Source organism: Rhinolophus hipposideros, assembly GCF_964194185.1.
Source record: "Rhinolophus hipposideros genome assembly, chromosome: 10".
NCBI lineage: Eukaryota > Metazoa > Chordata > Mammalia > Chiroptera > Rhinolophidae > Rhinolophus > Rhinolophus hipposideros.
In genome coordinates this window covers 22,477,006-22,501,636 of record NC_138056.1, presented here as the reverse complement: position 1 = coordinate 22,501,636, position 24,631 = coordinate 22,477,006, and the positions used below count along the sequence as shown (strand labels likewise).

The following is a 24,631-nucleotide window of genomic DNA, read 5'->3' as shown; positions in this document are numbered from 1 at the left end:
CTGCATTGGGATATTGGGGAAGAAATGCAATAGGGTTTTCACTGTAGAAGGTGGGCGATGGGACGAATCTTGGTAAGTGGGGAGCTCCAAATTGAGCCTTGTCTTGAGCAGGTGACAAACCCCAACCCATGCGGGTTCTGGAGAAGACCTGGGGCCGGCACACAGCACCTTCCTGTCCCTGTGCTTGATGCCTGTCATGTACGAGCATCCAAAAGAAACTCATCCCACTCCAGGCAGTTCAATCTCATATACTATTGCCCACCCCTAAAATTCTTGAGAATGTTTTTAGATATTTACTGACCACGTCAACTAGGGCATTACCCCGGGCATTCTAGAGGCTTTGAAAAACATCCCTGCTTGCTTGTTATGCCAAGACACTATGGGGCCTGTCTCTTGTAATTTGTTCAAGTGAGGATTCTGGCCACTGGCAGCGATTTCTAGAAGCTATTTGAGTTGAACGAGCAGTCTTTGCTGTTAATAAAACAGCAAGCATTTCTAACCTGAGATCCAAGGTTTTCTTGGTGTCCATGGAGAGAATTCAGGGAATTTAGGAACTTGGCTGTGAAACAAGTCACTTTTGTATGTTCATTAATCCAAAATTTAAGATTTTCTTTCAATATGAATGTAGGTGAAACTCTGCAGTAGCTTTAGCTGTAGCTGTGACTGTCACCAACAGAACTTATAGACATTTTCATGGCACGTTACACTTGTTACAGATGGTCTCGAAATGTCGACATTATCACTACTTACTTATCGTGGGGGTTATTAGACCTGCACTGGATAATCTTATTTAATGTATTAATAAAGAAGTACATATATTATTATGACATCACACATGTATTTAAAAAATATTTTTTTAAAGATTTTTTATTGGGGAAGGGGTACAGGACTTTATTGGGAACAGTGTAGTGTGTACTTCCAGGACATTTTTCCAAGTCAAGTTGTTGTCCTTTCAATCTTAGTTGTGGAGGGTGCCGTTCAGCTTCAAGTTGTTGTCCTTTCAGTCTTAGTTGTGGAGGGTGCAGCTCAGCTCCAGTTGCCGTTGCTAGTTGCAGGGGGCACAGCCCACCATCCCTTGTGGGAATTGAACCGGCAATCTTGTTGTTCAGAGGTTGCGCTCCAACCGACTGAGCCATCCGGCAGGCGGCTCAGCTCAAGGTGCCGTGTTCAATCTTAGTTGCAGGGGGTGCAGTCCACCATTCCTTGCGGGACTCAAGGACTTGAACTGGCAACCTTGTAGTTGAGAGCCCACTGGCCCACGTTGGACTTGAATCGGCAGCCTTCGGAGTTAGGCGCATGGAGCTCTAAACACCTGAGCCACCAGGCCAACCCTAAAAAAATGTTTTGATCATTGCATTTCAATAGAAACTTCCTTTCTAATCTTACCTATTTTATTCTGTCACTTAAAAGCATTTTGAGAAAGGGTGCATAGGCCCCACCAGACTGCAAAATAGATCTGTGGTATAAATAAAAGGCGAAGAACCTCTAATTCCCTCATTTAGAGCATTCTATCACATAGGGCTAATGAAATGACTTCTGAACAGCTTCAGCTAACAGATGGTCTTTGTCAAAATATTAGGTTCGTGCAAAAGTAATTGTGATTTTTGCAATTATTTTTAACCTTTTAAACCGCAATTGTTTTTGCATCAAACTAATAGTATATATTTTTCCCATCCATTGTTCCTGCCTATGGGTAGCTTTAGTGTTGCAGTGGGACTTTGACATAATGAAGACAATGGCAATAATAATAATAATAATAATAATAATAATAAATAGTAATAATAGTTAACATTTGTTGAGTGCCTACTGTAAACTAGGTGCCTTTACAGGCATGTTCAACGTCATATTTTATTTACTTCAGAGGGTCTTCCATGGGGCAAAGACAGAAAACATTCCCCTCCCATCCCCTGTGGTGATAGATGCAGATGAAGGCACAAGTGGGGCCTGACCCCCTGGACAGGGCCAGTGTCATGAATATGCCACCTGTGCAGTCACACAGGGCCCCACACTTAGAAAGGCCCTGGGCTCGGTTTCATGCTCTGTTGTTGCCGTCTTGAAATTCTTAATACATTTTGAACAAGGGGCCCCGCATTTTCCTTTTGCGCTGAACCCTACAAATTCTGTCGCTGGGCCTGCCTCTGGGTGTGCTGAAACTTTTAGAATGTGCGACGGCTCCCCTGCTGGGACCCTGCTATGAAGAGTCCCCTGCTCTTTCTTATCTCGCTGGTCTAGCTAACCTCTGCTGGGAAGCTGAGGCCTGTCGAGCAGGGATGCTGTTGGTTTTGAGTTGGTGAGTTTTATAATTTTGTTTGAGCACCAAAGATTTTCTCTGTAGCCACTGGAGAAATGGTAGAATAATCAGCTGAAAGGGATTTGATTTCTTGGAAAACCTTTCCGGTAAGGAGTTGCTTGCCTTGCTGATGGTTTTTCTTTTTCTCTTCTCTTCTCTTCTCTTCTCTTCTCTTCTCTTCTCTTCTCTTCTCTTCTCTTCTCTTCTCTTCTCTTCTCTTCTCTTCTCTTCTCTTCTCTTCTCTTCTCTTCTCTTCTTTTCCTTCTCCTTTTTTTTTTTTTTTTCCATAGACCAGTGAGCTAGGAGAAGCAGAGCAAAGTACATCCTGGAAGGGAAAATGAGACCCACTTTACATGGTCCATCATTCTTGTAGGAAGGCACTAAAAAGAAACTCAGCTTTCTTGCCTGCTGTCATTTAATGATTATCTGTACAAAAAGAAAACTCCAATTCTTCTAGAGAGGAGATCCTCTGATTTGTGAGAAAACGCAGATATTATTTGCTTCGTAAGCTGCAAAGATGAAAATGGAATAAGCCTTATGAGGTTCTGGCTGTGTTTTACTGCTAAGTTTTTAGAAATTGTTCCAAAGTTTGAAACAAGGTCAATGAATTTGGTGGAAGTGGGTGAGAACTTTCCTAGGTCTATTTGTTGGAATGGTGGAATTCAGACTCCTGGAATGACACATCCAGTCTTTCTCTCGTCAGTGTGATGTCCACAACATGACAGGTCTGTCATCAGGACCCACGAGGGACATCAGTCATCAGGTGCTTTTCCAAAGGAGCCATAATTTCCCCTTAATTTTTCAACAGTTTTTTTTCTTATTATTGCTGCTCTTTTATTGTGGCTAATAAGTCTGAGGTGGTTTCAGGCAGCCAAGCTCAACCCCTGAGTCAATCTGGGGCGTTCAATAAGAAGGCAGACTGAAAATTTGATGGATGGGTTTGAGTGGCCATGAACTAGTGCTTCTATAGCATCCACACTGCTAAAGGGAATTTTCATATTAGTGCACAATGATAATTAGTATGCCTCCTATTCACATTTAGGGGAAAAAATTATGGGAGCTGTGCTCAGATAAAAGCATGTGATCCTGGGGGCGGCCGGATGGCTCAGTTGGTTAGAGCGTGAGCTCTCAACAACAAGGTTGCCAGTTTAATTTCCGCATGGGATTGTAGTCTGCACCCCCTGCAACTAAAGATTGAAAACGGTGACTAGAATTAGAGCTGAGCTGCACCCTCCACAACTAGATTGAAAGACAACGACTTGGAGCTGAGGGGCCCTGGAGAAACACACTGTTCCCCAATATCCCCCAATTAAAAAAGAAAAAAGGTGTGTGATTCTAAGAGATCTCTTCTTTAGAACAACGAGAACCCATTTCAAAGCTACAAAGAATTGTTGCACTTCTCCCCTCCACTCCCAATATATTTATTACAATACATTCAGTCCATTTACTAGCTCTGTGTCTTTAGATAAGTCGCTTAACCTCTCAGTGCCTCTTCATCTGTAAAATGGGGATAATATTAATATCATCATCTGGGGTTATTGCAAGGACTAAATGAAATTATTCATATCAAGCCTAGCTCAATTCCTATCACATCGGGAATGCACGATAAATGTAAAGCACCATTACTTTCATAGCTATGGTTGTTGTTTTGTAATTACACAGTTTGTGAGATTCCAAACTGGTGGCTATCGATCTTTCCTTAGCTGGAGCATCTTGGTCTTTTCTCGGGAAGAAACTTAAACTTCGAAATGATCAACTCAATTGTCCCAGTCCATCCCAGCCCCTTCCTGGCTCCAATGCCCACTTTTTACCTCCCTCCACCCTTCCCGCATTCCTGTGCAGTTGGTCTTATTTATTTCTCAGTCAACTGAGGGTGTTGTTAAATCTTTTCTTTTTCTGGCTGCCCGATTTGGTGCTGAGGCACTCCACTCCCTGCCCTGCTCATGACAAGAATGCTTGGGAATGCTCAGCCAGCCATGTCCCTCCCCAGTGGAACACCCTGTTCTTAATGCTCCTCGAGAAGCAGCGTTTCCGAGGCTTTTCCCCAGGGCCGTGATTCCCCCATTCAGCCAGTGGTCTGGTGGTAATAAAGGCCCCATGGCTGAGAGAAAGCTGAGGGAAGAGGGTAATCTCGGGGAACTTCCTGCAATGTCCATGTCCTGTCCTTTCTTCTCAAAGCGTAAACAGAGATATTAATAGGCTTCATCTTTCCGTGTGTGTTGAAGGCTGAGTGATGAAGCCATTGCTTAATTAGTGTTGTCATGATCTCCTTTTGAGTGATTTGTTTAGCTCTTTGTGGCCCTTTCTGGCTTGAGCTCATCATGTGATCTTGACAAAGTGATGAGAAATGAGAGTGCGATGATGCTTGGATTAATGCAGAAATGACACCTTGGACATCTCAGGTCCTTTCCACCTGGGACCTGGGACCTCAAGTCACTTGGCAGGACAGGAGTGAGCCTACACAGCTCACCTGCGAGGTAGGTCTGGGTAGCCTCCTTTCCCCAGTGGGAAAGCTATGGTCTGGGGCCGGGGTTTTCAAATTATGCTGTTTGCCCAGGGCTGGGTGGAGGGAGTCTGTGGGAGAGGCCCGACCAAGATTCAGGCACTCCGAGTCTCCGCTTTAAGAGGTGACCCATAGACTACCCCTACTCCCGGAACCACACTGACTTTCAGAAGTGAACAATTGGGAAGAGGGTGGTTTGGATTTTGATCATCTCTCAGCAGCCTCTTCTCTGCCCTTGTTAATCTGAGTCACAATCTTCACCTGGATTGGTTGGAGGCTGGCCATGCCATTCTATAGACCTTGGATACCCCTCAGTGCCCTCACAGAGCCAGCCAATGGAAAAGTACAGTGTCTTCTGGCTTCTTGGCCCTGACAGCTCTTGCTGGCCTACTTGATACTTCCTTTACTTCCAAGGGACAGAGAGGGTAGCATCCAAACTGAAAATGCAGCGTTTTCTTTCTTTCTATTTTTTTTTTTTCTTTTCGGTTTTTATAGGAAAAACAAATTGGCATGAATGCTCAGTCAAACCAGCTCAGGCTGTTTGGGCAGATGCCTTTCTTTGCTTTTTTCTGTTTATTTTCCAACAAATCAATGCTTAACTGGTTGTTATCGGAGCAGAGCAACAGGTGCAAAAAAATAACTCTGCTGCCAACTCAAATGACAAGGTAGGGCTTATACCCTCTGGGAGGTATTCAGAAGATAACAGAAGCCCCTGCCAGCAACTGAATTAACAGCTCTGTTTACGGTGGGTTTTATGTTAACAACCTGCTCCTAACCCTCTTACACATAAACACACCATTGTCTAGGGAGAGACACTCAGCCATCCAGACAACCAATGGCCTTATTCTGCTCTGAATGGAGATTGGTTTTGGCTGAGGCTGCTTTGTGAAACTCAGGGGCATTACCTCGTCTGTTAACTTGATGTCTTAGTAAGGGTTACCTGTGAAGGTAAGGGCGTAGGGTTGCTGTAGAGAAGAGGATCAGTCCTGCTTTTGAACGTTGTTGAAGTTCTTTTCAAGGTTGGTCACGTCCGAAGGCCAGAGCAGGTTGCCTCTCTCTTCTCTGCTCTTGCTCCACTCCCTCCCCAAGAGGAGGTGGGGAATGAGCTCAGACGACTTTGGAGAGAGCTACTGTTGTTTTAGAAGTGGCGTCCCTGCTAAATAGTCTATCAGGGCAGGGGAGCGTCTGTGTTTTGTTCCCTCTTGTGCCCCAGTACCTAGTGTAGTGGCTAATGTCTAGTAGACATTCAAAAAATATATGTGTTAAAATTGGAGGGGGGTGAGTAAACATTTACAGTAGCAGGACAAGCATTGCTTAGCGATCATTTCCACAGAAGGCTAAGACACCAATTTTCTTGGGAATAAGGGAGGAGTAAAATCCAGGTGGTTAAGTAATCTTTTGAAGGGCTAAGGTGGGGGTGGGATCAGGTAAGGGGTAACTCAGCCAACCATGAAATTCTCTCCATAGAGGTAATCGTCATAAATGTCTTCTGCAAATGTTGTGTTTTGTGGCCATGTTTGTTTGCTCAGGCTTCACAGACTCATAAATAGCTGATCCCTATTGAATTTGCCAGTTTGGTGGTACTGAGCCTTGGGAGCTGCTTTCTTTCAAGTTGGCAAATAACACAGTGATAGAATCTCCACACACAGATTGGAGCTCGAGTTCTCCAGATTGAGTGTGTTGTCTTCGACTTTTCCAGGATTTCCTGGAGATTATGGATGTTTCCTTCAAGGCTGCTCTCCTGGAGTTAGTTAGTATGTTGTGGGAATGGAGGGAAGACAAGTAGGTGAGTTGATGACCAGAAGTTTCATCTGTGAGAGTGCTGAAGGGTTGGTTAAGGGAGGTTCTTAAAACTGTAGCTCTTGATTCAGCGGGCCTGGGTAGGACCACAGGAAACGTCAAGTTTAACCCCTTCTCTAGTGGTGATGATACAGGTGGTCCATAGACCAAACTTTGAGAAACACCTGTCTGGCCTCTTCAGCCACGTAGGGAAAATAAGCATCATAAGGGGACTCTTGGATGCACTAGTTCCCACACCAGTGCTTTTCCAAAGAGCAAAAAAGACCTATGGTTATTATAAGAAGTAAGGCCTGTTTTTCGTTTTGTGCTACACTTGTTTTTACTTTATGATCATTTGGTTTTATGATAGATAAAGGGGGTTAGTGGAGACACAGACACTGAGGTACAGCGTGGCAAAAAAAAAAAAAAATTGGGTGGATTCTTCACTGCATTGCCAAACAGAGGTCCAGAAGGACCATGGTTGATGCATGGCCCCTACTTCAGGTGCTGAAAGAGAGGGACAGTGGGGCCCTTTCTAGTGTCCCTAGAGGGGCACGAAGCAACATCCAACCCAAGAAAGAGAGCGAAAATAGAATCTCTCAGGTCTTCTCTTCCAGGTTAGCATAAACATGTGTCTCCCAACCCTGACTCCACTAAAAAGTTTTATTTAAATTTCAATGCAAACGGAGTGCAAGAGAGATGTCTTAAAAGATCCATGATGTCCATAGATCTGGAGGGGTCAAGAGATGGTCTTTGGAGGGCTGGGGGCCCACAAAATACATGCCAAACAAGGTGTGGGTGTGCATTTTTGGTAGGAGAGAGCTCTAGCTTCTGTGAAGTTTGCAAAAGGCTCTGTGCCCTTTTTAAGATTCAGAGCTTGCCCTATTCTTCTTAGTGTGTCATGTTCGAAGGGGGTTGATGAAGGCCTCAGGGGTCACGTAAGGTAATCTTGTCTTTCAATCAACTTTGGTACCTGTCCTCTGTCAGTATCTGCATCTTGTCTGGCACCAAGAACGATAAAGATCAGTATGATATGTATATTTCCAAGTGGCTTCCAGTCAGTAAAGAGTATCTGTGATAGATCAACACTTGGCCTCCCAATACTGCATCATTGCTCATGAAAACGCTTGAAAGCCCAGGAATAATACTTCAGATGTTGCCCCTGGGAGCATGAAATGTCTGCTTCAAAACACATTACAAGGTTATGAAATTACCTGTGATGTAATCCCGGGAGGATCAAATACATTCCCGAAGCTTGATTCACATTTTAATTCATTTGAAAAACATGAATTTTCATTTGTATTACAGTCTGTTAGATTTCATATGTACGTGAAGTTTCTTTTCTCCTATTTGGGAGTACTTCTTTTGAAATGACAGCCATACTGAAACAGGAAGTCAGTAAGCTGTTGCAATATCTTGAAGGCAGATACTGTGAATTCACCTGCTGGTAACTTTGATGAAGGGCTGAGAATGGTGTGGATATCACTGTCAGAGCAAAAGTAGTTATTCAAAATGCCTAATTGCTCCTCTGGCTTGAAGGGAAAAAATACCCACATGCCAGCCAGTTTTGTGGCAGTTTGTGGATGATGTGGTTGAATGATTAAAGGAGCTGGAAAGAAGGCAGACCATGGCTTTGACTCCGAGTCCCTTGGGGCTAGGGACAGAGATTACAGGCACAAACTCTACTTAAGATCTGCTCTGTGGCCTGATAGCTCCCAGTGTATCTTTACCCTCTCAGCAGGAGCAAATGGTGCTTTTTGACTTGTGGTCTAATTCAGATAACGCACAAATAATGATAGACCAGTTTATTTCCAAAATATAGAATAAAAATAACTTTATTGAGTCATAGAGGCAGTATTTATAGTATACATGTATGTATGCATATATATGTGTATATGTATGTATGTTATACATACAGAGGGTGCAAAAAAATACATACACATTTTACGAAAGGAAAAAAACCATTGCAATTGTAATAATATATACCGATAACGAAAGATGAATATAAGTCACGTTTGACTTCTGCAATTACAAGAGCTATTCAAAGGGGTTACCATCAGCGTCCAGACACTTCTGATTATGGCAAATTACTGCTTGAGCAACATTGACCAAGTGTCCACTTGTATACATTTTTTTGGCACCCCTACTATATGCATAGATCTGTTTTAATCGTTAAAAGAGTGTCATGAGTTAAACTGGTCCTGCATTTGAACCACTAACATATTCCTCCCATATTGTCTAAGTGGCAAAATGAAGGCAGCTCTCTATTCTTTCATCCTGAAAGGAGCTCTTGGATAAATTGGGAAGAAGGATGGTTTTGGATTGCTCTGGCAAAGTGGAAAGAGGGTCTCAATCAGGGTCCCTGCATTATTGAATGGGCCAGGGAATTTTATAATCTTGGAGAAGCTTGATAAAGGTGTGGTGCCCCAGATGATACAGGAAGAATGCTATGACTATGTATGGAATGGGGGTGGAGGTGAGGATGAGTTGAGGGCAACATTTTTCATCAGCAAAATACCCTCTTCTCAGCAGAAAATGGCTAAGGTCCTAGGGTTTGTTGCTAGACAGTCCCAGTTTGAACTCTCTTCTAGCTCTAATTCTTGCTAAGCTGTGTGACCTTGAAGAAGTTATCTAACCTCTCTGATCCTCAGATTGGCCGTGTGTGAAATGACATAATGCTTTGTAAGTTTATTGTGATTCTCCACTGAGACAACACATTTAAAATTATTAGCGCAGAGCTGGCACATTTTAAGTGTTCAATAAGCCCTAGCTACTATGGTATCATAATGATTATTATTATTTTTACAGCATTCAGTCCTAGGTCTCAGTAACCCTACCATGGAGCAGAAGACGTTCCCTGTAGCTGAGCAGGCTCAAGCTGGGCTGTGTTTGTCTCTGCTGGGAGGTTCTCTCTGGAGGAGAGGCCAGTTGAGAAGTCCTTGGCCTTGTTAGGAGTCCTGAAACTGGGCAAAGCCTCCTGGGTTCTGGGGTGCATGGCTCCAGCTCCCTCCCAGAGTCCCAGTGGTACTTCCTTCTCCTCACTTTTTTGTCCCCATGAGCTCAAATCCCAGGCTCTATTCTTTGCAATAATTGAGCATTCCTTGTGCTAAGGGACGCCCGAAGGATAGAGAAAGCCTCTGGCCACTCTTTGGCAGGAGCTCACATTTTAGACGTGATGCCCTGCAAACCAGCCATGATGCATGGGAGTACAACGCAGGGCGATACCCAGACTGTGGAGGTATGCCCTCCCACTGTTCCTGGCAGTCTTGGGTACCGTGTGTCTTGTGGGAGGAACGGGAGCAGGAGGGATAGCTTTCAGTTCCTCAAGCAAGGACCATGACCAGAGAGGCATAGCATGGCTTCTGTGAGAAATGGCTGACAATGCCGTTCATAGGTCAGCTGAATGGTGTATCCACACAGCAGCCCAGAGGTAGGGGGAGGGTCGGGGGGGAGAGGCAGGAAATCCGACCCTCGGCTGGACTGTACCTGCTAGATGACATTGGGAATATTATGTAGCTAGAAGAGGTTAGAGGCCTTGCTTGAAATGAACTTGGCCCTCAATTTCCTCCTTGGAGATTCAATAAACTAGTGTCAATACAACAAATAACAAGTATTACTGTGTTTCCCCGAAAATAAGACGTAGCCGGACAATCAGCTCTAGTGTGTCTTCTGGAGCAAAAATTAATATAAGACCTGGTCTTATTTTACTATAATATTAGGCCGGGCTTTATCTAACATAATGTAATATAATACCGGGTCTTATATTAAGTTTTGCTCCAAAAGACACATTAGACCTGATTGTCCGGCTGGGTCTTATTTTTGGGGAAACATGGTATTATTATAAAAACCAGCTAACATAAGTATTTACTGGTATGTGTCAAATACTTTTCTAAGCATTTTACAGGTATCGTCTCATTTTATCTTTTAACAAGACTTTTCATATCATCTCCATTTTATAAATGAGGAAACTGAGGCCCAGAGAAGTTGAATTTCTTGTCCAAGTTTGCCTCATTAGTAAATTGGCAAAGCCAGGATTTGAACCATGGCCATCTGATTCCAGAGCCTCGAGCTCCCAACCATTACACTATCCTGCCATTGAAGAGTCTACTATGGTCCCAAGAATGTCCCTAAATGCAACCAACACAGTTTAAAGAGAGACCTGTGGGCAGACCCTATGACAATAGCTAACATTTCTTGGCACTTGCCATGTATGAGATAACATATTGAGGATTTTACATTCCTGTTTAATCCACACATTAACAGCCCAAGGTCACCACACTTGCAAGATCAAAGCCAGAGCTGTCAGACTCCACAGGCTCTACTTTTAACCAATGTTCTCAATTGGGGGGGACTTGGCTCCAGGGGACATTTGGGGGTGGGGGGTGGGTACTGCTGGAATCTAGTGGCTAGAGGCCAGGGATGTGGCTAAAGAGCCTGTAATGCACAGGACGGCCCCCGTGACTGAAAAACCATCCCGACCCAAAATGTCAGTCATGCAGAGGTTGAGAAACGCTGCTTTTTACCTGGCACACATGACTGAGGAGCACCCCCCAGAATTCCCTCTTGAGTTAGAGATGAGGAGGGGTGGGTCTTTTTCCTAGCTTGCTTTTGACTCCAAAGGCTCTGAATGTACTTCTTCAGTCCTGGAAGAAGTGTGTTAGAGAAACACCTTGAGAATTGATGTTTAAAGAAAGGAAACTAATTTTTATTGAGGCCATGTGTGCTGGCACTGAACTAGGTACCTTTATAACCATTATAGTATTTATCTTTTAAAACAGTCCTGAGGCTTAGCGGACAGCAATGTGCCCCCTACTCATCCTTTTAAACCAGGGAAGAAATTGAGTCTCAAAAAGGTTAATGTACTCAAGGTCACATGGCTCAAAGATGGAACCTGGATTCTAACCCAGGCTTCAAAGATTCTGAAGTCTCTACCTCACATCTCACATCCTTGATGCTTTTTTTTTGTAAGAAATAATAAAAGCTATACTAAAGGTAAAGTGGAAAGCTTAAAGAAGAGCATTAAATAACCTTCATACTTTTTAATTAAAAGGAAAGCTCTTTACGCAACAGAGTAATCATTATATACCAAAGAAAGTCTATATTAGTATATGGGAGTACAGGCGAGTTGCTTGTAATGACTTTTTTTTTTTTTAAACAATTCCCTAGGTACATTTATTATCCATTATCTCATTTGATCTCCACAATAGTCCTGTGAGGCTGTCGGGGGTAGATTGCCTCATTTCACACCTGAAGAACTGGGTCTCAGAGGCGGATAGAACTTGGTGAAAGGGCTCCAGCTGTGGGGGCCCCGGGCCTTCCTGTGCCCACTCTGAGGCCACTGTCCTTGCAGCTCCATGCTGGATTGGGGACGCTGACCTTCTTTCCTCACAAGCCTGGGTGAGCTCAAGCAAACCCTGACTCACTAAGGGTTAAGCCACATAAACTCTTTTATGAGTAGTAACCATTTACGGTGCCCCATAAAAAAGGGCCCCTCATCATGCTGGCTTTCCCTAGGAAAGGGGGTGCCAGCAGGGAATAGCGCCCACGCATGCCAGCCTCTTGGGGGGCTGAGTGGTGACAGGCCACAGGTACTTCTGTAGTCCTCAGGGCTTTTCTGTGGGTTGAGAGTAGTTCTGGATGACTCCAGGAGGTAATGGCGAGAAATGACGTCTGCCCTGAGGAAAGGGGCTTGTGGGCAACGGGTCACAAAGGGAGAACTGGCCCTCCCTGTCCTGTGACATTTATTAAATTCTTTTTTATTACCCATGAAGCTCTTTCCATGCAGGACCTCATTAGATTCTTGCAGTACTTTGAGTGTGGGGTTGTTTCCCTTTTATAAGTGGGGAAAAGTGAGCATCAGAAAGTTTTTGGCTAAGCAGACTTGGAACTTGCTCAAGGTCATGCACAATGAGCAGGAGAACTATGATCTGAGCCCAAATCTCCACAACTCTGAAGCTGAGGTGCTTAGCTGTCACTACACCCTGCCTTCTGGTCTTTTTTGGGAAGTGTTGTTTTTTTTTGGGGGGGGGCGCGAATCTCTGAACCAATTAAGGTGATAACTCAGAATTGGCCCACGCAGGTCTCACTTATACAGAAATGGCCACTTTGAAATAGCCCTCCAGGCAAATCCTTGTGAAAGAATTTCAGGGAAGTCTTCCCTGCCCATTCTTCACCCCCCACAGCCCCCACCCTGGAGGGCCTATTCCTCCATGCAGATGGGCTGGGCTCTGAGCTTCAGCCCTTTCAGGGTTAAACAGTAACCTTTCTACTGCTTGTGGTTGAGCAAATGCTGGTGAGGGACAAGCCCAGCCTTGAGCAAACAGGAGACTGGCCATGCCCCTTCCTTTCCCAAGCCACCCCTCTGGGGATTGGGAGGTTTTCTTTTGCCTTGAAGTCCCTCATCCGATTTCTTAGCTTGAGGGTAATTGCTCTAAAAAGCTGGATGGGAAAAGGCCCAGTTATTGTGACAAAGAAAGGAAAGTTTGACTTGGTTTGGTTATCCTTCTCTGAGGGTGAGAATCAGAGAGGTTTCTGAAAGGGAATTTCAAAGTCCATTTAGTCACTCTCTTTAGATGTTTGCATGGGGAAAAGGAGGCCCTCGGTTGTTTCTGCTTTGGGTTATCCAGAGCGGTAGTAACTCTCATCACAACGCCCTACTTTTTGCCAAGTGCTCAAGGTATAGAAAGTCATGGAATCTCCCAGCAGTGCACGTGGAGGTATGCGGACCTGCGTTTTACATGTGAGGCAACAGGGGTTCGGAGAGCTTAATGACTTATCTGTATTAGCACTAATACGGCACCTTAGCTGGTAAGTGGTGGAGCTTAGAATCACACCCAGCTTGACCGGCCTTCGAAACTCTGACAGAAACCACACGGAACCCACTTCTCCTGTCTTCTCATGCTGCGGTCCCTTCCCTGTCACAATGGCCATCATTCCCACCCTGCCTTTCCTTCTCCATCTTCCACTTAGGCTGGATTCAGGTCTAGTTACTTGCCAAACAGCCCTGATGATGATATTCATAATGATACATGTTTCTGGGTAGCCCTCGCTCGACTCTTAATCACTGCTCTGTCCCCAGGACCTCGGCGGGTGGGCAAGCCCATGACAGGGCTGATACATGTTTGTGGAATAGATGAATACACGAATGAATTTGTATTCCTTTTCCAGGTCCTTTCCCTCCCCTCTCAGGCCCTACACAGAACCAGAGGAGCAGTAGCCAAATCCGAGGAAGGGGTTTTGAGGGCTGCAACTACCGTGTGTGGGCTATTCTGATCCTGGGGACACTGGTTACACACAAGGATACAAGATTTCTCCCAAAGAGGCAGAAAAATTTCCATGACCTATTGCTGTAAAGTTAGCTTTCTCTTTCCACCCCGACATTTTAGAAAGAGCAAGTTACCTTTATATAGCCTCTGGGTAATGTTCAGGCACCTTCTGGAAATGGGTTGCTCTCCTTCTGAATGAACTTTCATTCAAATGGGTCTGGAGTCTGAAAGATGTAGGGTGCCTGGCTTGGGGGCGAGAACATTACAGAGGCTAGAGAACTGAAGCAAATATTTCTAAAGTATAAAATTTTTACATTGTTTAAAAAAATCCAAGCACACTCATGGAAGAAAGGTTCTTTTCCTGGGAAAATGAGGAAAATGAGTCCTCAAACAGAAAATCACCTTTCAGTCAGCTTCGAAGCTCGTGGGATTCTCTAGGTCTCTAAAAGGAGGTCAGAAATTTTTACCAAGAAGCTGGTCAGAATTTTTACCAGGAAGGAAGGGAAGGGGCAGTATCTTGTCAGGGAAAGCAGTTAATTCTTATATTATCATGGAGCCGAATACTGGAGGAGCTTTAGGTAAAGTATGGCTGAGGACCTCTGATACCAGCCCACCCCGTGGCTGGTTTTTGTGAACATCTGATTTCAGCTTAGAGTTCCCACAAAATCTCCTTGGCAGTTTCACTTTTATTAAAAAAAAAAAAAAAAAAAAAGGAAGAAGAAGTAAAAGAAAGAAAGAAAAAAATCTTGGCTGCTGGCCAGACTCGCCCTGGGAGCAGGTATTGCATTTTCTCTCTGCTTCATTCCTGATCAGAGATTATTCATTTATGAATGGGTGGCTGTAAAAACTTGCCTCATGCATATGAAAATTGAACCTGGAAATTTTTAATTGCCAGTGAGTTTTGCTTTTACTGAAAGGGCCGTGGCAATATGCTTTGGACGCAATGGTTGGAAGGACAAATTCTCTTTTTTTTTTTTCTTCCTAAATTAACTCTATGATCTGTACTCTCAAATGACGTTTGTCCAGGAGGCACTGACTGAACAAGCTGTTTGATCCCCTTACAGATCATGATTCTGGAAGGAAGTGGTGTAATGAATCTCAACCCCAGCAACAATCTCCTTCACCAGCAGCCAGCCTGGACAGACAGCTACCCCACGTGCAATGGTAAGGGGGCCGCGTGGGTGTCATGCTCCATCAGGATTTTTCCTTTGCTGTAATTAGACTTCATTCCCCAATTTAATGTTTGAAAAGTACAGCAGAAGGTGTGAGGAATAGCCGGAATGGAGAAAACTCTTTCTGCTGGAGTTTTCTATGGGTCGCTAGCAGACTGAAGCCCATTTGCTACATTTCATTGTTTCCTCCCAATATTCAAGGTTCTGGGTGGGCAGCCTGGCAGATAGGGTTGTAGAAGAGATGCTCAAAGGGAAGGCCGCCTGTTAAAGCTTTTAACAGTAGTTGGCTTAGGATATCGAGACGGGATAGGAGAGAAAGCTATGTGCGCGTGTGTGCGAGTGTGTGTGTGTGTGTGCGCGCGCGCGCGTGTGTGCGTGCGTGTGTGCGTGTGTGTGTGTGTGTGTGTGTGTGTGTGTTTTGCAAGGAAGCGTGGAAGTTGAGGCGGAGAGTATTGTAGCAGCTTAATCTTTCCATTTCATCTTCTAGTGACCTCCCTTTGAAGGGGAGAGATTTGTTAGGAGACCATGTGCCCTCCTTTAGTGCTTTAATGGAGAACCTATTGGTGGGGCTTATGGAGGGTTTGGTGACCAAGCCGATGGCTTACTGTAAAAGTGGAACTGAATAAAGCTGTTGCTGAATCGGGACCCCACACCCTACTGTGAAGGCATTCAGTTTAGGCAGACTGCTGTGTGTCAAACTGCAGTGGGTTTAAGAAGCTCTGGGTCTTCTCCCACCCCACACCTGCTGCTAATCTTGCCATAGACTCTGCTGCTCTTGTCTCCTCTGAAAAATGGAAATGGCCTGTTGGTGAGCAGAGTCTGAGAAGAAGGAGTGGGAAGATAATGGGAGATTGTAGTTTCCACCAAGCAGCGGCTCCATCTGCAGCGTTACCTCTTTCCTTTTGGAACCTCAGCCAAACACGGTTGAAAGCGTGAACAGGTGACTTTCCCTTGCTTGATCACCTGTTCCACCAAAGTGCTGCCTCTTCTGGGCCGTGACATTTTCTGTTGCAGGCCTCAGATTGCCTATGGGGACCTCAAAGGAGGATTTCGAATAGGACAGGAGGGTTCTGCAGACTGGAAAGTCTTTGGCATCTCCAGGTGCCTGCTTCCTCTATTGACGACTGATGCAGCATTCCTCCTGTTTGCTTTGGACGGAGTTGGGCAATTTGTTTAGCAGGGGGTAGAATCAACTGCCGCTTTTACTGCTTAACTTCCAGAGGCCCAAAGAAAGCCCAGCTCCTGGTCATGATTGATGAGGTGGGGGAAGTCACTTGAATGAGAGACGGAGAAGAGTGGAATTCATAGGGTTTTCAGTGTTCCTCCTGAAATTTCAGGAATCGAATGAATCCCCTGTCTGATGGGGAGAATTTCCTAGTCGACGGCAGATAAAATTCTCTGGTTCTTTCAAGTTCTAACAGGATGCACTCTCAGGAACTATCCTGTAATCTGGGTCACGTGAAGTTGAGAGATGAAATTATTCCAGGCCAGTTGTTGGGTTATTGAGAGTTATTGCCTCTTGCTTGCACACCCCAAGCTGCACTGTCATAGCACCACAACTATTTTATACAAAAAAGAAAAAAGACTCGAGGAATCATAAAAAAAAAATATACATATATCCCGTCCTTAAACAACTGTATTTGTGAGACCTCCAAAATTGAGGGGAAATGGAAACATCCAGTCTAAACTCTGCATGTTTGTATAGTTGGGAATATTTCTACGGAATTAAATTTTTGGACTCAATTTTCCCAATCCTAGCCCTCGTTCCTCTCCATCACTGGCTTCCCCTTCAGGGCCCAAGCTGATGGTTTAGGGCTGCTTTTACCTGGCCCTGAAGTATGAGGAGTAAAGCACACACTGTGAGTGGCAAGTATTACCTAAGGCAGTCACCTTCACGCCTAAGTGATCTCGACCTCCTGCTCATAATGCTTCTGACGTCTGGAAGTACTGGATGGATTCTGAGGGCATGAGCAAAAGTGAGATTGGGTTAGAAAAATGGGAGCCTCTCCTCTGGGGGTGTTATGGGTTAGGCCATGGGCATTATGGGAATCCATCCTTTTGGAGTTCTTTAGCTTCTTGCAGCTCAAACTGTATCTACTGACCAGCATCATCATCAAGTGGAAGCTGGTTAGGAATGCAGAAACTCGGGCCTCACCCCACATCTGTGGAATCAGAATCTGCATTTGAGCAACACTCCCTGGTGATTCATAATCACACCAGAGTTTGAGAAGTACTCATCTAGCATGAAGAAAAAGTTAGGGAGAGTTTTCTTGTGCTATGTGTTTCTCTATTGGTCCATCCACGAGTCTGTGGGAATATCTGTGTCTCACATTCAGCTAGATTTCCCCTGCTTGAGTTTGGTGGATTGCAATAGTGTCTTCTCCTTGCCCCTGCCCCTCATCTTTCCCAGAAGAGAGCTCCTCCCCTTGACCTCTGTTTTCAAGGGGACTTAAAGATCTCTTAGCCCTGTTCTATGCCCCCAGAGGCTGGCTTCTATCTTCTCCATCCTCCAGGACTTTGGGCTGACTTTGTGATGTTCTCTTAAGGGAGCAGGAGAGCCACATACACAGATGGCTAGCCCGTAGCAAAAGACCGTAGGCAGTTTTTATTGTTTTGAGTGAACTTCACTTCTTCATTGGCATTTGAATCAACCATCTTGTGAATGCCTCTCACAACACTTCCATGTTCCTACACTGTTTCTGTTTCAGCAATGAATTCCCCTAAAGAAATCTATAGAGAGAATCTATGATGGCAGTCTCTAAGGTAGTTTTTATAGGTAATACAGAGATGGGTAAGACAGGGTCCATGACCTTGAGCATACAATTTATAAAGGAACATAAGACAGTACTTAGATGCTGGTAAAGAAAAGCAGAACATGACAAAAGAGGTTAGGATAAATACCCAGCACGACTCCTAGAGATTCATAGGACAGCAGCCCTCATAATAAGTCAGGAATCTGTGATGACTTTGCCACATGGTCAGAGTTTGAAAGTTGGGTAGGAATTCAACAGGGAGTGATTTGTAGAATACAAACTGGGCTAAAAGAATAACATAGAAAAAAGACAAAAGTCAGAGGTTCACCTGAAGAATAGTGAAGAGTCTCAATGCCTGGTTTGCCAGTTTTGTGCTAATTTTAGTGGATAATAGGACGCTACTGAAGGTACCTGAGCAGGGAAGTGACATCATAATAGCCATACTAACCAGCAGCACAATTAGTAGATGGATAATGGGGACCACTTTGGGGACCAGCAAAGGTATCAGAGAGAAAAGAAAGTTACTCTCAGGCCTTATTTTTGGCTGAAATGGTCTGAATTTGGTGTGTGTGTGTGTGTGTGTGTGTGTAAGAAGGAAAAAGGTGGGAGAGACAGAGAAGAGAACTATGTGGGTGTGAACAATAAGCTAATAAGTTGCTGAAACTAAAGCAATGCTTTAGCTTTCATGGTACTTTTCGGGGAGGTAGGGGAATGAGCTCATGATCTGAGAGCATTTCAGGTCTCATGTCCTTATCCAGCTCCCAAGGGTAAGAGTTATACTAAGGAGGGCATGAAGATGCATGGAGGCTTAATGGCCCCCATCACCACTGGGAAAAGAACCACATTTCCCAGAACCTCTTCTCTAGAATTGATCTCATGCTCCAACCCCCATGATGCATCCAGATTGTGGTTGTGTTCCCCATGACATCCGGCAGCCAGCGGTGTATCCCTCTGACTGGGAAGATGCCCAGGGACAGCCACGGTTCACTCACAGAACCACCTCCTGTTTTTCAGTTTCCAACGGGTTTTTTGGAGGCCAGTGGCATGAAATCCATCCTCAGTATTGGACCAAGTACCAGGTGTGGGAGTGGCTCCAGCACCTCCTGGACACCAACCAGCTGGATGCCAGCTGCATCCCTTTCCAGGAGTTTGACATCAATGGCGAGCACCTCTGCAACATGAGTTTGCAGGAGTTCACCAGGGCGGCGGGGACGGCGGGGCAGCTCCTTTACAGCAACTTGCAGCATCTCAAGTGGAATGGTGACTATCTCTCTCCCTATCTTGCTAGGAGCCAGCTGAGAAGAGCAGAGACTCTGCAGCTGGCAGGATTCCTAGGCAGGGGCATCAAAAGATGGTCTCCCCTCCAAACCACTGTTTCTAAGGCAGGGAAGTAGGAGGGAGAAGAGAAGATAGGCATGAAGCCTAGGGTACGAGGTGTGTCTAATCTTCTACAAACCCAGTGTAATTTAATTCTCTCATTATGATTAATTTTCCAGGAGACAAAGGCTAGCCAGGTATTCACAGAATACTTGTTACTCTCAGAAAAACTTTTCTTCTTTCCCTTGCCAACAGGGTTTGATAGTTTAATTCCCAATTACTTGCTTGTTAAGATCATCGTGGCTACTTTTTTTTTTTTTTTAAATGTCTAGACCTAAGTTCTTAAGATGGAACCTAAGGGAGGTAAGAACATATGCAAAATTAGATCTATGTTTGTGTTTTGGGAATGGAAAAAGCTTACATTATTTCAGCAGGTTCTTAAAAGTTCTGTTAATTAAAAAAAATGGATTTAAAAAAAATGGATTTTAGAACTAATGGTCAGGACACGTGTGGGATGTTTCTGCAGTGATTTCTGGAGTTGGCATTGCCCTAGAGGCCCAAATCTCTCTCTTTTGAGGCCTCCTTGATACCCAGGCAGGCACCATTCAAACACTGTCTGTCGGTGATAGTTTATTCACACACATACACATTCTACACTAGCCTGTAAGATATGGAGGGGCAGAAAACTCACCTTGCAGAATGTCTGACACTGGCATAAAGTTCCCCTGATAATGGCTGTACAAAGCTAGGTCCTCTGAGAACTATGGGTATTTTGGAAAGCAGTGATGGGTAAGAATAGTGAGCTGGTGTGTCCATATCCACATGAGCAAGTCTATCTTAGCAAAACCTGTGTTTAGGCAGGTAGTTGGGGCTTTGGAAAGCATGAGTTCCAGGGCAATGAACCAGATTCAGACCCTGACAGCTGCCATCAACACTGGGGAGGACCCAGAGTCCGGCAGAGGAGCTGGCAGCGTGGTCATCCATTTTGGATGACCTCATTCAGCTCCTGGGCACTCCCTTCTTCCCACCCATGTCACAGAGGTAGTTGCTCATTTTTCTTTTACTAGAACCAAACCAAACAAGACTCTATAAATAACCCCCAGGAATCTTCAGAAAGAGCAGACTTACACTTGAAGAATTAAAAATATTTACCTCCCACCTCCAATTAAATCCACTCCTTGGAAGCTTTGCCTTGATTGAACCCTAAGGCAGGGTGTCCTGGGAGGTGATGTGGCCATTTGTGACCTTCCATCTTTGACCTTCCATGACTTGTTTAGTCCCACTGTGTGTTGCTGGTGCCTCAGTAAGTGCCTAATGACCAGCTTTCTCACCTTTGTTTTGTTGTTTGTCTTTTTATAGACAATCTATTAACTTACATTGGTTAAGTGTTTACTTATACTAGGCATGCTAAGTGAGCTGATTCATTTAATGACCTTATGAGAAAACACTGTTCCCATTTTACAGGTGGGAAAACTGAGGGTCAAAAAGGTTAAAGGCATGACCCCCTACTCCTGAGATATTTATAATCTGGCTGGGAGTAAAAACATATGAGAGTCATTCACATGCATATACGTGCTTTTATATGTGACATATCCAGAGAGGAGTTGAAAGACATAAATAAGGGAAGACTCACTGCATATATCCAGACATATTTCATAGATTGGATCTAACCAAAATGGGATTGATTAAATTTAAGATTAAAGAAGAATCACACTAGTTAAAATGGTTTTCTTTGCATTTTTGTTTTCATTTTGTATCATATCTTAGTATTGAAAAGCACCTTAGAGGCTATCTAATAACTTTATCTAGTTGAATCCCCTAAATTTACAGATGAGGAAACCAAGACTTAGAAAGGTGAAGTGCCTTTTAGTTATTAGTGGAAAAACTTGCTTTCTGACTTTTGAAGTTCTATTTCCACCATACTGAATGATTTCCTTATACAAGACCAAATAACTCCATCTGGTATGGGTGCCCTAGCTGCTAATTTTCTGAGCCAGGAACTCCTTCCATGAGAGTGTAGATGCAGAGAGGGAAGTGTCTCCCATAAGAAAACAGAGGTCGTTAGGCGGTGGGATTGGCAGAAGCTCTTTCAAGAAGCCAGCTCTGTCCTTGTTTAAGTATCACGTTTTGGCTCCCTGTGAGTCCTCTCTGACTTTCCCAATCTGTCCTTCACAGGCCAGTGCAGCAGTGACCTGTTCCAGTCCACACACAATGTCATTGTCAAGACCGAACAAACTGGTGAGTAGTAACAGACAGAGAGTCACCTTAGTAGGCAAAGCCCTGGGCAGGACAGTTGGGAGGGAATACAAGGGAGTGTGGGAGCAGGACAGAGCCAGCATTTTGGCAGAAAACCCAGGGACAGCTCTTCCCGCGCTGTCTCTGATGGGCCATGCTCCACGAGCCTCATCTCTTGTGCTTGGGACCAGTTAACTGCCAACTAGTTCTGATTTCTAGATGGATGGTGAGACTAATTCTGCCCACAACTTCTGGTCAGGGCATCGTACAGGCTCCAGTCCGGGAGCTGGGAAAAATGCCAAGACTAACTGGGTCTCCTTCTCACCTCAAAGAGTCAGAGGACTTGGCTAAGCTAGGAGAAGCAAGAGGAGAGAAGAAGAAGGGTCAATGTCTCCTCTTCCTTTTCTCCCTTGGTGGGGGTGTCACCCAAAAAGGAGGAAGATATGGATTTGCTGTTGTACTTACTGTAGTTTCTAGGGGGCTTCTGTAGGGAACTGTGGAAGCCAACTCCGGCCTTCAGTGCACTTTTAGATGAAAGACACTCTTCTGGGCTCTGAGTAGGGTCTGCAATCCCATAGTATCTACATTCATTCTTTCCCCTGTCTAATCATCCCTCCTTCCCTGTCCCGTCTCTCTCCTGGGGACTTTCTGTCTCTCCTGGAGACTTGCAGGGGGCAGTAATTACCTCAAGAAGTTGAGCCCCGTGGCCTTGCACCAATCAGAGCTCCTTGCATATTCATATTTGGCCTATGGCCTCTTAATCTAGGGAAACCTGTGCAAGCCCCCCAAAGTCCACTGGCTATGATGAAACTGCAGCTGCCACTGCTCCAGGGTCACACTGCAGGCCTTCATCTGGGAGACTGCAAGCCACGTGGGCTGACCAAGTTTGCCACAGCCTTGCCTGAGGGTTGCGTGCCAGTCACTAAGGGCAGAATTTGACCTAGGGGTGATTTGTAAGTCACTCAGAGCCAAAATTATCCCCATGCAGTTATTTACTCTTTTATAAGGGGGCTAGTCTACCATTATTAAAGAAAAAACAATAGCTGCTCAGAATGCTAATTAGGTTTTCCTAGCCCTGTCCTTCCCCCACAGACCTGGGGTTGGGTTACCTGGATGGTCTACATGCTTTATGAGTCAGACTGCCCTAGAAGCAGACACAGGACTTGGCAGAAAGATGGTACCCCCCAAGCCCACTGTGACCCAACAGATCGCCCCATTGGAGAAGCCAGAGTAGTATGGAGAGGTCACAAATGACTTGATAATTCCTTCTTGACCATCCAGACATTCTGGTGTTGCCAGTTCAGAAAAGCTGAGCAAAGGGTGGAGAAGAAGGTCCACCCTGGGAGGAGGGGAGAAGAGGCTCACAGAGGGGCCAACACCCCCAAACCTTTTTGGTTCAGTTTGTTTTCAGAGACAACAACAGGTGTACGAGGTGACCCAACAAGGAGAGAGGGTGTAACCCCAATGGATTGGGCTTGGGATGCCCAAACACGTAGCTATTAGTTAAAATACCAGCTAAATCCCTATGTCGTAAACAGGAGGACTTAGCCAGTGAGTCAGGTTTTATACCTTTTATGTTATAAAAACAAAATGAAACTCGGCCAGTAGTTTACCATGCTGGCCCTGAAATTCAGAACCTGGGCAGGAGGGGAGCCTTGATCGGTGAAGAGAAGAAAGCAGGAAGTTCCTGGTTGTGGGGACGAGGTGAGAGTTCCTGCCAGATCTCACAGCTCTTGGCCAGCCAGGAAAGATAATGCTTTTGTTGGAGACTAGCCCAGATGTGGGGGTTGCGTAGGAGTTGGGCTTCATTTGGGGTAGGTGGAAGGGAGTTTTCTTTGAGTTTGAAATCTGACGAGTCAATTGGAATGAGATGTGCTTACCCAGCACATTGGAGAGACAGAGACAGAGAGAGAGAGAGAGAGAGAGAGAGAGAAAGAGAGAGAGAGAGAGAGAGAGAGAGAGAGAGAGAGAGAGAAAGACGCTTTTCTAAGATGAGGCAGTGATGTGACCCTACTCTTAAAAGGTGTTTGGGTTGGTAATACTCTCCTGCCCTGCTCCTCAGGTTTGTCTTGAGAATTCTGTATCTTCCTTAAGTTAACTGGAGAAATCCTAGAGGGAGCAGGCTGTCATCCAATTTGAGGAGAGATCTCTCTGGATTGCAGCAATGCACACGCTATGATAAAACTGACTAAACTTTTCCTGGAAAAAAAAAAAAATCTGTAATTCTCCCAGGAGGATCTTACTAGAAAAATCTGCTCATTAATCGTGAATGTATTTGTCTCTAACAATTTCTTTTTCTAGTGTAAAAGTATTTTGGTGACTATATAGTAAAGGGCAAAACCATGCCAGACTCCCGAATCCGCCCCCTGCCCGGTGCAGACTGAGAAAGGGCCCAAACAGCCAAACATTGGTCCAGAACAGGATCTCACTCTGGCAAATTCCCTCACTTCCCTAAAAATACAACCGGTGTAGAGCCTATGGAGAGAGCCATGACAAAGTCCGTTTCCCCCAGGACACTGGAAGAAACATGGGGTAACATTATTATAAAGTAACATGGCTGAAGCAGAATCGCATCCCCTGAGGACCACCCCCTATGTCCCACGCCTCTTGGATGAGCAGTGAGTTAGAAAATAAAAAAGGCAAACTCTTCCGCCGGGGATGGTAACTATTGACTGTTCCCATCTTCTGTCCTTTGTAGACCCTTCTTCTATCATGAACACCTGGAAAGAAGAAAACTATTTATACGACACCAACTATGGTAGCACAGTAGGTAACTAACCCCCCAATACTTAAGGCCCTGTTATATTCTTATTCTGTTTTTCTAACAGTAAGAAGTTTCCATTGTAAAGAGGGGGCTCTTACTGTCCCTTATCTTTTCATTGCTATAGATTTGTTAGACAGCAAAACGTTCTGCCGGGCCCAGATCTCCATGACAACCACCAGTCACCTTCCTGTTGGTAAGTTGTCCTGACATCAGAGCATAAGTGTGCCTCATGCAAGTGCTTACGGAGCATGGATGAGAATTACCAACATCCTACGTTTCCACTTTGCTGGAGTCTTTCTCATTAAAAGGCTAGGAAAGGAATGGAGTTACTATTTATAAAAGATCTGCTTTTGAGCCAATATTTGTACATTGAAGATGATCGGCACGGATGCCTCTAGGAAAAGTGTGTGTCTCCTGTGAAACCAAGTCACAACTCTCTTGTGTCCATAAAACCTCTCTTTTTAACAAAAACTTGCTCTTGGGAAATGATCTGATAAAATTATTTATACTTGAGTATACTTCTGGGGCCAGAAGGCTATGTTTAATTTTCAAC

At 44.7% G+C, this 24,631-nt stretch overlaps 1 protein-coding gene across 2 annotated transcripts in view; it reads left to right on the top strand.

The window, feature by feature from the left end:
- EHF (ETS homologous factor) overlaps positions 1 to 24,631 on the top strand; it is a 40,049-nt gene that overhangs the window by 5,598 nt on the left and 9,820 nt on the right. For both annotated transcript variants that reach the window (XM_081062320.1, XM_081062321.1), the window contains exons 2-6: positions 14,902 to 15,001; positions 18,777 to 19,022; positions 21,255 to 21,317; positions 24,013 to 24,084; positions 24,203 to 24,271. In XM_081062320.1, coding sequence (XP_080918446.1) covers positions 14,905 to 15,001; positions 18,777 to 19,022; positions 21,255 to 21,317; positions 24,013 to 24,084; positions 24,203 to 24,271 — 547 coding nt within the window. In that variant the 5' untranslated portion in view covers positions 14,902 to 14,904. The remainder of the gene's footprint in view (positions 1 to 14,901; positions 15,002 to 18,776; positions 19,023 to 21,254; positions 21,318 to 24,012; positions 24,085 to 24,202; positions 24,272 to 24,631) is intronic.